This window comes from Oncorhynchus gorbuscha, linkage group LG01, assembly GCF_021184085.1.
Source record: "Oncorhynchus gorbuscha isolate QuinsamMale2020 ecotype Even-year linkage group LG01, OgorEven_v1.0, whole genome shotgun sequence".
Taxonomy (NCBI): Eukaryota; Metazoa; Chordata; class Actinopteri; order Salmoniformes; family Salmonidae; genus Oncorhynchus; species Oncorhynchus gorbuscha.
The window spans coordinates 2914194-2927126 of NC_060173.1; the positions used below are offsets into that span (position 1 = coordinate 2914194).

Consider the following 12933-nt stretch of genomic DNA (forward strand, 5'->3'; position numbering starts at 1 on the left):
GAACTTGAGAGTGGTTACATTTCTCCAACCCCATTCTTCAGCTTTTTGCCAAAACACTGGCAGGGTGGCCATTTTGTTATTGTTTGAATTGCAGATTGCCCCTTTTAATAGTAACCGTTATGTAATGAATACATTCTTTATTAAATACTATGTGTACTATTTCCCTAGTTACACAATGACACACTTGACAATATGAAATAAAACAGGAAAGACAATGACTTCATGCTTCTTCATCAGTTTAATAGGTTTGCATTATGTCTATGATAGTGTAGGTAGAGAGAAAGGACATGCAGTTCATGAAAGTAGCCTATATGATAATGAGACAGACCCTATTGGTTCCCTTTAGATAAAACTATTGAATATTCCATGCAGGTAAATAAGAACACTTCAAAAGACTTCATTCTTCAAGGCCTAATCTAAGTGGTTCTTCTTGTCACACTCAGAGTCATGGCAGCCACACTTATCAATATAAATGTAGGACTGCGTGATCTTCTTCCCACCAGGGCAGACCATCTCCACCTTCCTCTCACTGGTAGACATCTCTTGACAGCAGGAGCAGGAGTGCATCAGGGTGTTTTTCTCTGCAGAGTACCTAGCAAACAGGACACACAAACAACACTGTTAGAAACAGTACCACATTTATTCTGCTATAGGTCAACTCCCATTGAATTCTCACCCTTCAATCCAATTCCCCCCGTACACATTTCTGCAAAACCCAAATGCATGTTGCGTTTGTTTCTGTGTGCTTTTTTGGCGTGTGTTTGTGTTCTTATTTAGAGTTTGTACTCACATAGAAGATGTTCCACAGGATCCCCCGCAGGCTGAGATTTCCACCGGCACAGAGGACCTGCAGTTATTCACCTCAAGGTAGGTGGTGGTGTTCTTCACATCACAGTGACTGATTAAAGTGCCTGTGGAGGTAGACAGAGTTAAGGAGGACATTTTAAAGTGATGAGTTTCCCCCTTCCTATGTAAAGATGGACTAAAGATGAGGACCTTGAAACAGTACATCACATCTGTATTCACTTTCATCTACAGTAACTCAACGTTGATTTATTGTATCATAAGAGGTTAGGTTGATTTTTTGATTTAACCAGGCAAGTCAGTTAAGAACAAATTCTTATTTTCAATGACGGCCTAGGAACAGTGCCTGTTCAGGGGCAGAATGACAGATTTGTACCTTGTCAGCTCAGGGGTTTGAACTTGCAACCTTCCGGTTACTAGTCTAGCGCTCTAACCACTAGGCTACCCTGCCGCCCCATAAGAGTTTATGTTTGACGAGTAGATCTGATGTATAAACGAAAATACAAAACTAATCATGAACATTTAGAAATGAATCATATTGTTTTAACTTACAGGTTGTGCAACATCCATTTGCATCAGTTTTCTCAGTTCCCTGTGAAAAAGAACAGTGTACAGCTCAAATGGATATGACCAGTTACAGTCTAATGAGCTAGAGAACACAGTATAGCTGTTATATTGGAAAACTATGATCATCTATGAATATGTTACTCGGGTGTAAATTCAATACAACCTAAAAGTTACTATCAAATGAAGCAAGCAGTATATTTAGGAATAGTTACTTTACTTCAAACAAACACATTCAACCAGTTTCCTCATCTACTTACAGGGACACAGTCCTCTGGACGGAACACTGGGCATTCCAATTTGGATTCCACAACGATGAACTGGTTGTTTGTCTTCGTGCATTCATACTTCACACAGCGGTCACTAGGGGGCGACCAAAACTCCCAAGCTGTCAAGTAGCAAAAAAAAGAAATATGTACATCATTATTCAAAAATGTAAACAAGCATTACAATTCTTAAGCATTTACATCTTTAACATTTCTGATCATTTATGATGCATTTATGAACATTTTTAATCATTTATATGTTCTCATTAGGGAATCAATATTTAGGTTTATTTCATGCAAAATGTACAAATTATTTATTGTAATACTGCTGTATTCTGCCTGCAAAGAAGTGTCACTTCTCACCGTGTATTCAGTATTGTTGTGGACACAAACAGGTTTGGGCACTGAAAGAACACACAATAAAAGGGTCAGACAATGGTTGAGACATAACAGTTGTTGAACGGTTAAGTTAGACACAATTCCTGCACCATGTTACCATCATGACACCTGCACCATGTTACCATCATGACACCTGCACCATGTTACCATTATGACACCTGCACCATGTTACCATTATGACACCTGCACCATGTTACCATCATGACACCTGCACCATGTTACCATCATGACACCTGCACCATGTTACCATCATGACACCTGCACCATGTTACCATCATGACACCTCCACCATGTTACCATCATGACACCTGCACCATGTTACCATCATGACACCTGCACCATGTTACCATCATGACACCTGCACCATGTTACCATTATGACACCTGCACCATGTTACCATCATGACACCTGCACCATGTTACCATCATGACACCTGCACCATGTTACCATCATGACACCTGCACCATGTTACCATCATGACACCTGCACCATGTTACCATCATGACACCTCCACCATGTTACCATCATGACACCTGCACCATGTTACCATCATGACACCTGCACCATGTTACCATCATGACACCTGCACCATGTTACCATCATGACACCTGCACCATGTTACCATCATGACACCTGCACCATGTTACCATCATGACACCTGCTCCATGTTCATGATAATATTTACATTCATCCTGGGCTTAATAATTAGCTCCAGGTTGAAGTTAAAGTCTAAGTACATGATATGTTTGAGTGAGCGCTGTGCCTTTCCACATTCTTGGAATAGAAATATGAAGTCACTGTTTTATCACTTTACAAAGTTTTTAAATTATGGTGCATGATGGTCCAATAACATGGTCCAATAACAGGGTCCAATGACATGGTCCAATGACATGGTCCAATAACAGGGTCCAATGACAGGGTCCAATAACATGGTCCAATAACATGGTCCAATAACATGGTCCAATAACAGGGTCCAATGACATGGTCCAATGACAGGGTCCAATAACATGGTCCAATGACAGGGTCCAATGACATGGTCCAATGACATGGTCCAATAACATGGTCCAATGACATGGTCCAATGACAGGGTCCAATGACATGGTCACTATAAAAGCTTCATCAACACTACAGAAATTACAAATCATCTATAACCATGTGGCATAACTGTATGACATAACCCACTGTGTCAAATTAGACAAACCTTTAAAAAAGGTGGCATAAGCACTGCTTAATAAAAGCCTTATGAATAATGTACCTATATTTATTGTAATTTTTCATGAGTTTATAGTAGTTAAGTATTGAGTTAGATTATATATTGTAGCTATCACAATAGTTATTTCAAATAATTTGCACATCCTTACAACACTGTATTGAAATGTCTTTATATTTTTGGAACTTCTATGAGTTTAATGTTTACTGTTAACTTTTATTGTTCATTTCACTTTTGTTTATTATCTACTTCACTTGCATTGGCAATGTTAACATATGTTTCCCTTGCCAATAAAGACCTAAAATGTAATTTAATTGGTGTGACAAAGGAATTTCCTAACACACCTGCTAAATGTCTTTATTGTTAATTTTAAGGTTGGAATCAACATGCAGAACCTCCTGCAGAAAGAGAGGTAAGAACCCATTGGTCCACCAGCTCAGGGACCCAAGCTACACTAATCACAGTCACGTGATTATGTCACAGAGTTACGGCACATTTATGAACCCTTTATTAAGCACGTTATAGATGCTTTGTAACACATTTATACACTAATGACAATCCGGTGTTCAATGTAATTACATTGCTGGACTTTATTGAAACGTTATGTATTTAAATTGATTTGAAAATGTACAAATAAAAGGAAATGTATGGTTTAAACAGGTCTTTAATGTGTATTTGTTTTAGCTGTTAGTGATAATTCCCAGATTCTTAATACGTTGATGTTCCCATCATTAAGCTTTTATGTGTGTGTTGTGAATGGCCAAAGAGGACTGACTCTACAGTGAATACAGCATTATATGATATAGAGTCTATATGGATGTGTTGTGAATGGCCAAAGAGGACTGACTCTACAGTGAATACAGCATTATATGATATAGAGTCTATATGGATGTGTTGTGAATGGCCAAAGAGGACTGACTCTACAGTGAATACAGCATTATATGATATAGAGTCTATATGGATGTGTTGTGAATGGCCAAAGAGGTCTGACTCTACAGTGAATACAGCATTATATGATATAGAGTCTATATGGATGTATTTAAGAAAGACAGAAGGTGGCGCTCTTCAAACTAAGTGTTGCAAGACAGTGTCAATTAATAGCTTAGTAACGTTCTGATGACTTATGAAGGTTCTCTCAGGTTACTGGTATTTAACATATTTACATATAAATATATACATATATATTTATATATTTATTTACATATATTAACATATAAACATATTTAACATATTTACTGTAGGGTGACAGGAATTTAACATAGTCAAAAAAGTCAGAATTATTGGGCATTTCCACAATTTATATTCCTCAAATGTTATTTTAAACCTAACTAACTAACGAAGGCAAAGATGGATGCGTTGGTCCACCAGACGTTCTTGGAACGAGATTAGTTGTAATGTGACTAACGTGACTTCACTTTAGAGAGTAAGCCGTCCTTCAGCACAACATGTCACCCTTTATAAAACACAAGTTTATATTATATTCCACAGTGTTTTATGTCACATTTGACATCTGTGATTATGTCACAGAGTTATGAACATTTATGAACCTTTTATAAAGCACGTTATAGATGCTTTGTAACACATTTATGTAGTGCTTATGAAGGCTTTATGAAGTAGCTAGAATGAAGAGCTGTTTGGTGCTAACATTCCACTCCTTGTCATATGCCAAACATTTAGCACAAGCAGACTTGTACCCGGGTTACCTGGTAGCACGTTAAGGTGCCTCTCTATCCTGTCTCTACTCACCACATGTATTTTTCTGACAGCAGTCCACCGTCTCGTTGACCAACACCTCACCGTACTTCTTACAGGTAACAATATCTTGGGGCGGACATTTCACTGGTTCACACTGGACACTCAGTGTGTCAGCATTACACATGCACTTTTGGCAGTTACTGTACCAAGTCTCACCAAACTGTGTTGGGACAAAACAAACGCTGTTAGCAGAGACTTCAAATGTATTAAGACGAGGACTGGCCACCCGTCAGAGCTTGGTTCCTCTCTTGGTTTATTCCTAGGTTTCTGCCTTCTAGGGAGTTTTTCCTAGCCACTGTCTTTCTGCCTCTGCATTGCTTGCTCTTTGAGTTTTAGGCTGGGTATGTGTAATGGCTTTGTTGCTGCTGATGATGAAAAAGGGCTTTAACAAATACATTTGATTGATTATTATAACAATAGGGCTCCAGCCTCTTCAGGGCTGGACAACTTACAAGCCCCAATGAAACTAGTAAACTGATTCAAATAATGGGGGTTCTATACAGAACCTTTTGTGGGCCATAATGTGAAGTGAGCTGTTGAACCATTTCTTCTGACAGATTCATTGTGGTATACATCCACATTATTACCTGTTTGGGTTTTCCATCAGGTCCTGTGCATCCTTGAAGGGAGAATAAGATCTTAGGTCATACATGCTGGTACTTTGAGACACAATTAAACAATGTATTCCTTAAACTGACACATCCTTACCACAGTCACGAACACAGGTGTCAGAGAATGTGTTGAACAAGATGGTACCCTCAGGGCAGAAACAGCCCTCCATGAATGAGTCACATACAATGTTACGGGTCATTTGTGCTCCCTGACATGAATGCACATATTTGTCATTGTATCTATGATAAGAAAAAACAATTAATTACAGACTAGAAACTTTGGAATATAATGGAAACAAGTGGTGTATTTACAAGTGTAAAATAATGAGATGGGAATGAGATGAGATGGGAATGAGAATTATATGAGAATGAGATGGGAATGAGATGAGAAGAGATGGGAATTAGATGAGAATGAGATGGGAATGAGATGAGAAGAGATGAGATGGGATTGAGATGCGATGAGATGGGAATGAGAATGAGATGGGGATGAGAATGAGATGGGAATGAGATGAGATGAGAATGAGATGAAATGAGAATGAGATGAGATGGGAATGAGAATTAGATGGTAATGAGATGAGATGAGAATGATATGAGATGGGAATGAAATGAGATGAGAATGAGATTGAAATGAGATGAGATGAGATGGGAATGAGATGAGAATGAAATGAGATGGGAATGAGATGAGATGGGAATGAGATGAGAATGAAATGAGATGGGAATGAGATGAGAATGAGATGAGAATGAGAATGAGATGGGAATGAGATGAGAATGAGATGAGATGGGAATGAGATGAGAATGAGATGAGATGGGAATGAGATGGGAATGAGAATGAGATGGGAATGAGTTGGGAATGAGATGAGATGGGAATGAGATAGAGATGAGATGGGAATGAGATGAGATGAGATGGGAATGAGATGGGATGGTAAATGAGATGAGATGGGAATGAGATGAGAAGAGAATGAGATGAGATGAGATGGGAATGAGATGGGAATGAGATGAGAATGAGAATGAGAATGAGATGAGATGGGAATGAGATGAGAATGAGAATGAGATGAGATGGGAATGAGATGGATACCTTGAATTGCATGTTGGCTGGATAGTAGAGCCACATGCCTTATACACTTTGGTCTTAGGGCATGTCAGATCTATATTATGGTCAAGATGGAATGAAAGACAAAACAGCAGGTACACAATTTGTAAATGCAGGTTGTCAAAATACAAATAATTAATGTAAATCATAAAGTGAGTAGAATTATTTAAAACCGTGTTAACATCTATCTTGCATCCAAAATTGGATCCTATTCCCTACTTAGATCACTACTTATGGCAGGAGCCTGGTCAAAAGCAGTGCACTATGTAGGGAATAGGATCCCATTGGGGACACAGGTCTTATTGGATATGAAAGTCCTTCCCTACCACATGTTCCATTAGTTGATTTCCTCCAGTCGATACAGACTCCAGCTGCTGCACACCTCACAGCGTAGGCTTCCAGGCTGGAGCAGCCGATTGAGATATTTGGCATGTTGCAGACATCAAACTTACAGGCCTCGAAGAAGGGTTGTTGTGGGATAACATCATGGCATTGCTTAAAGACCCTTCCAAAATAAAGAACCCATTTAAGTTATTATATCGGCCTAACCCAAAAGGGGCATTTAACATGTCACAACAGATCACTTACAAATATTGATTACTGTATGCCTAACACGCTTCATTATTTGTGAAGCATCTATGAAGTTCCTATGAATATGACATATTTTATACGGCATAAACAGTCTGTAAGTTAAGTTTGGTTCTAAGTTTTGGAACAACAACCCTTGCCTTTACTGGAGAGTTTACAGACTTGTATGTAAACAGTGTCATAGCAACCTCAATCAGATTCCCTTGTCTTTGTAATATAGCTGTCTCTTTGTGTTATTACAAGGTTACACGTCTTACGGGCTAAGTATGATGTCACAGATTGATGTCTTTCTTGACGGGCAGGTTAGAGGCGTGGGGGTAGGTAGGATAACGGGTTGCCGTTCACAGTAGGGTTTTTTAGCATCAGGAATCTTCCATTCATGAGCCATCCCAGGACATGATGGGTCAATCTTTCCATTCGGTAATCTGCAATCATTTTTCCTGATATTGTCACAGGTACCTTTATAAAGGCACAATAAATATGGGAATGAGAGAAAACACAAGTTATTTTATGTCAGAAACAGCTGCTCATAACATTAAGCCTACCTACAGTATCTTTTAATTGGTTTTTCTATCATTGTAACTGTATAGTGAACTTTAATGCCATGGAAATGCAAAAACACGCAACAAAATAACATTAAATCATTGCAACAAATGTTCAGTTTACTCACAGAGTACTACAAGCTGTTCATCTGATTCATACTTAAAGTGTTTTTGGTCTACACAATGGATGCATCCCAAATGGGACCCTATTCTCCCTGGTTAAAAGGAGTGTACTACAATGGGACCCTATTCCCCCTGGCTAAAAGGAGTGTACTACAATGGGACCCTATTCCCCCTGGTTAAAAGGAGTGCACTACAATGGGACCCTATTCCCCCTGGTTAAAAGGAGGACTACAATGGGACCCTATTCCCCCTGGTTAAAAGGAGTGTACTACAATGGGACCCTATTCCCCCTGGAGTAAAATGGAGGTTAAAAGCACTACAATGGGACCCTATTCCCCCTGGTTAAAAGGAGTGCACTACAATGGGACCCTATTCCCCCTGGTTAAAAGGAGTGTTATTCCCCCTGGTTAAAAGGAGTGCACTACAATGGGACCCTATTCCCCCTGGTTAAAAGGAGTGTACTACAATGGGACCCTATTCCCCCTGGTTAAAAGGAGTGCACTACAATGGGACCCTATTCCCCCTGGTTAAAAGGAGTGCACTACAATGGGAGGTTAAAAGGAGTGCACTACAATGGGACCCTATTCCCCCTGGTTAAAAGGAGTGCACTACAATGGGACCCTATTCCCCCTGGTTAAAAGGAGTGCACTACAATGGGACCCTATTCCCCCTGGTTAAAAGAGTGCACTACAATGGGACCCTATTCCCCCTGGTTAAAAGGAGTGAACTACAATGGGACCCTATTCCCCCTGGTTAAAAAGACCCTATTCCCCCTGGTTAAAAGGAGTGCACTACAATGTGACCCTATTCCCCCTGGTTAAAAGGAGTGCACTACAATTGGACCCTATTCCCCCTGGTTAAAAGGATTGCACTACAATGGGACCCTATTCCCCCTGGTTAAAAGGATTGCACTACAATGGGACCCTATTCCCCCTGGTTAAAAGGAGTGCACTACAATGGGACCCTATTCCCCCTGGTTAAAAGGATTGCACTACATTGAGAACAGTGTGCCATTTGGGAAGCAGTAAAGCCTAAATACTTACCACACTGCCCCTCTGTGTTGTTGTGGAATAGGGAGTCTGGCAGGGTTACACTGAACATAAGGGACTTAAACATCACTGTTGCTTTAATGGCAGGGATCATCAACAGTAACTCTACCCCAGTGCTGGTGATCATGAGGTCTTCATTAGAAAAGGTTGGGAAGATCTGATTTCCATTGATGTAAACCTTGTGAATGATTAGGAAAACATTACATTACGAATGAGAATAGAGAACAGAATAACAGTACAATAATGTAGATAAGATATGAACGGTTTCCTGAACTAAATTAAGTCACAAGGAGAGTTGGTTGTCTGTTAATAATTTGTCAATATAATGAAATTCTTTGAAATGTCATGGGAATGTTTCAGATACCTTGATGATGGTTTTGAGTTAATGTGATGGCATCATCAAAGTGGTTAACCAATATGTAATGTTGCTAAATAACTATTTGTAACTACTGTAGTGTAGTACTGCAAATTACATTTGTCGTAGTGGGCAATATCAGATATCCCTATTAATCAATACCCCCACGTTACAAAAAGTAAATAAGTAAATAATAGATTTCAAAATATGAAGCTAGATTATTTTAAGTCTTAAAGTGGTATGAGAATGTCTATCTCAAATAATGTCTGTATCAAATAATATCTATATCAAAGGATGTCTATATGAAATAATGTTTGTATCAAAGAATGTCTGTATCAAATAATGTCTGTATCAAAGAATGTCTGTATCAAAACATTTCTATCTCAAAGTGCACTTTTTAAAGTGTATAAATGTGAACAATAGCACAATTATAATTACCATATTTGTTGTCACGTTTAATCTCTTCGGAGTAAGAACGATTTTATAGGACTTGTAATTGACAATCAGAGACTGAGGGCAGGTCGCATGTCCAGACGGATCGCAGTTATAGTTGTCGATGATGACACTGAAGTTCTGTCGAGGAACTATTTCTTTAATCAAAACGTAGGTGCAGTTTTCCTGGAAACTGTAATATTGGCCATCAAATGTGACGTAATGAGGGTCTCCCCATCCATAGCATATACCTGAGAGATAGAACAGAAGAAGGTAACAAATAGATAGATCTCTCATCAATACAAGAGTTTAAAGTCCTACTCCAGTCTCCTTTTCACCTCATTTAACACCTGATTTGCTGAACACAGCAGCTGGTCGAGGTATCCTCATGAAATGGCACAAGCTGATAACATCACAATGTCACTATCAGATCAGACCAAGGGTGCAACTTTCACTGGGGATGGGGGGTGGAATTTCAGTTTGTATCAGTTTTTTTGTAATTTCAGTTTTGTATCATTGTATTGTGATACAAAACAAGGCAACGCTGCGCTTTAGGACCATGCGGACCCCTCTGAGTGGTCCAGTAGGCTGTTTGGAGTGTTTATGCGACTGGATATAAATAATAATGATAATGATTATGCCCCCCCCCCCCCCACTTCTAAAACCAAAGTTGCGCCACTGGATCAGACCAACTCCTTGAAGTTTTCATTTGTGTAAAAAAAACATATTGTATTTCTTTACCCTTTAGTATGCATACTTTACTGTATTTATATTTGGGATATCTCTTTCAACAGAAAAAGTTCAAAAATCACTGAAAAGACGTCTTTAAAACAATTAAACTGGGGGCAATACGTATTTGTAGAAGGTGAGAAGATAATTTAAAACATTACGTTTTGAACTTACATTCACATTCGTAGTGATAGCAGCAACCTGATTCGTCATAGACTTTCACTGGTGGGTATCCATTTTCACACACAGGCTTTTCTACAGACTTACAGTCCACAGGCGTGGTGGTAATTACACCCCTGTGGCAAGTCTGAGTAGTGCAGTTGTCTGTCTTCCAAGTCTCACCATCCTAAAGTTGAAAATGTATGTTTTAGTCCTGAAAGTAAACACACTACGTACTACACAACACTATACACTACACAACACTATGAACTACACAACACTATGAGCTACACAAACACTACGAACTACACAACACTATGAACTACAGAACACTATAAACTACACAACACTGCGAACTACACAACTATATAAACTACACAGCACTATGAACTAATGAACACAATAATTATGTTTATTTTATTTCATTACCTTTCTTGGTGGAATGACATATTCACAGCCCTTGTAAGGTGTAGTCGGGGACAAAGTAGATGTTGTAGAATGTGTAGCTTCTGTTGTTGTTGAGACAGTGCTGACTGTAGCTGAGACAGTGCTGACTGTAGCCGGGGTCGTAGAGGGACATGGTCTGGCTTGTTTCTCAACAACACAACTTGAGTTACAGTAAGAGGTGAAACACCAGCCTGCCCCATCAGTCTCATTATATATCAAGGAACCTAAACATAAACATAATATTAGTAATGAATAGATATTAAATGAAGTGTATGAATGCAATATGTAGTCAGAATTAATCATTTTAATGAAGGAAGCTTTCACTTACCAGCAGGGAAATTTAGATTTTTATATGTGCAAAAACATAATGTGGTAGGATTTGTGGTTGGGCTAGTGGTAGGGGGTGTTGGGCTAGTGATATGGGTTGTTTTGGGGGTAATGGTAGGGGTTGTTTTGGGGGTAGTGGTAGGGGTTGTTGTTGTTGGGGTGGTGGTAGGGGTTGTTGTTGGGGTAGTGATAGGGGTTGTGGTAGGTTTTGATGTCATAGTTTTTTCTGTCTGTATGGTCAAAGTTGTATTTTGCACTTGAGGTGCGGGTGACTGCGATGTATGTGGTGGATTTGTGACTACAATGAAGCCTGTTGTTGTGGTAGATGCTGTTGTCAAATGTTTTGTTGTTGGGGAGGTGGTAGGTTTAGTTGTGGGAGTAGTTGTAGTAGACGTTGGGGTAGTGGCAGGTTTTGATGTTGGGGTAGTTGTAGTAGATGTTGGCTTACTGGTAGGTTTAGTTGTTGAAGTAATTGAAGTAGATGTTGGGGTAGTGGTAGTGGTGGTAGTAGCTGTTGGGGTAGTGGTAGGTTTTGATGTTGGGGTAGATGTAGTAGTTGTTGTTGGGGTAGTGGTAGTGGTGGTAGTAGCTGTTGGGGTAGTGGTAGGTTGTGTTGTTGGGGTGGGTGTAGGTTTAGTTGTTGAAGTAGTTGTAGTTGATGTTGGGTTAGTAGTAGGTTTTGTTGTTGGGGTAGTTGTATTAGTTGTTGGGGTAGTGGTAGGTTTAGTTAATGAAGTAGTTGTAGTAGTTGTTGTTGAAGTAGTTGTAGGGGTGGTGGTAGGTTTTGTCGTTGGGGTAGTGGTAGGAGATGTTGGAGTAGTGGTAGGTTTAATTGTTGAAGTAGTTGTAGGTGGTGTTGGGGTAGTGGTAGTAGATGTTGTTGGGGTAGTGGTAGGATATTTTGTTGGGGTAGTGTTAGGTTTAGTTGTAGGGGTAGTTGTAGTAGGTGTTGTTGGGGTAGTGGTAGGTTTAGATGTTGAAGTAGAGGTAGTAGTTGCTATTGGGGTAGTTGTAGGTTTTGATTTTGGGGTAGTTGTAGTAGTTGTTGTTGGGGTAGTGAAAGGTTTAGTTGTGGAAGTAGCTGTAGTAGTTGTTGTTGAAGTAGTTGCAGTAGTTATTGGGGTAGTAGAAGGTTTTGATGTTGGGGTAGTGGTAGGAGTTGTTGTTGGGGTTATGGTAGGTTTAGTTGTTGGGGTAGTTGCAGTAGTTGTTGTTGGGGTAGTGGTAGGTTTAGTTGTTGAAGAAATTGTAGTAGGTGTTGTTGAAGTCGTTGCAGTAGTTGTTGGGGTAGTAGAATGTTTTGATGTTGGGGTTGTGGTAGGTTTAGTTGTTGGGGTAATTGCAGTAGTTGTTGTTGGGGTAGTGGTAGGTTTAGTTGTTGAAGAAATGGTATTGTTTGGTTGGGTAGTGGCAGGTTTAGTTGTTGAAGTAGTTGCAGTTGTTGTTGGGTTAGTAGTAGGTTTTGTTGTTAGGGTAGTTGTAG

At 39.5% G+C, this 12933-nt stretch overlaps 1 protein-coding gene across 1 annotated transcript; it reads right to left on the bottom strand.

Moving 5' to 3' along the window:
- Positions 1 to 219: 219 nt before the first annotated feature.
- On the bottom strand, positions 220 to 12931 carry LOC124038311 (mucin-2-like; the record flags this gene model as incomplete). Its single annotated transcript, XM_046354075.1, has 16 exons — positions 220 to 592; positions 791 to 911; positions 1357 to 1396; positions 1629 to 1756; positions 1991 to 2038; positions 4990 to 5158; positions 5586 to 5617; positions 5707 to 5849; positions 6685 to 6754; positions 7026 to 7204; positions 7545 to 7746; positions 8996 to 9179; positions 9795 to 10039; positions 10692 to 10863; positions 11106 to 11347; positions 11452 to 12931. Coding segments are annotated over 16 exons (3636 nt in total), but the record flags the coding sequence as incomplete, so codon positions are not given.
- Positions 12932 to 12933: the final 2 nt, after the last annotated feature.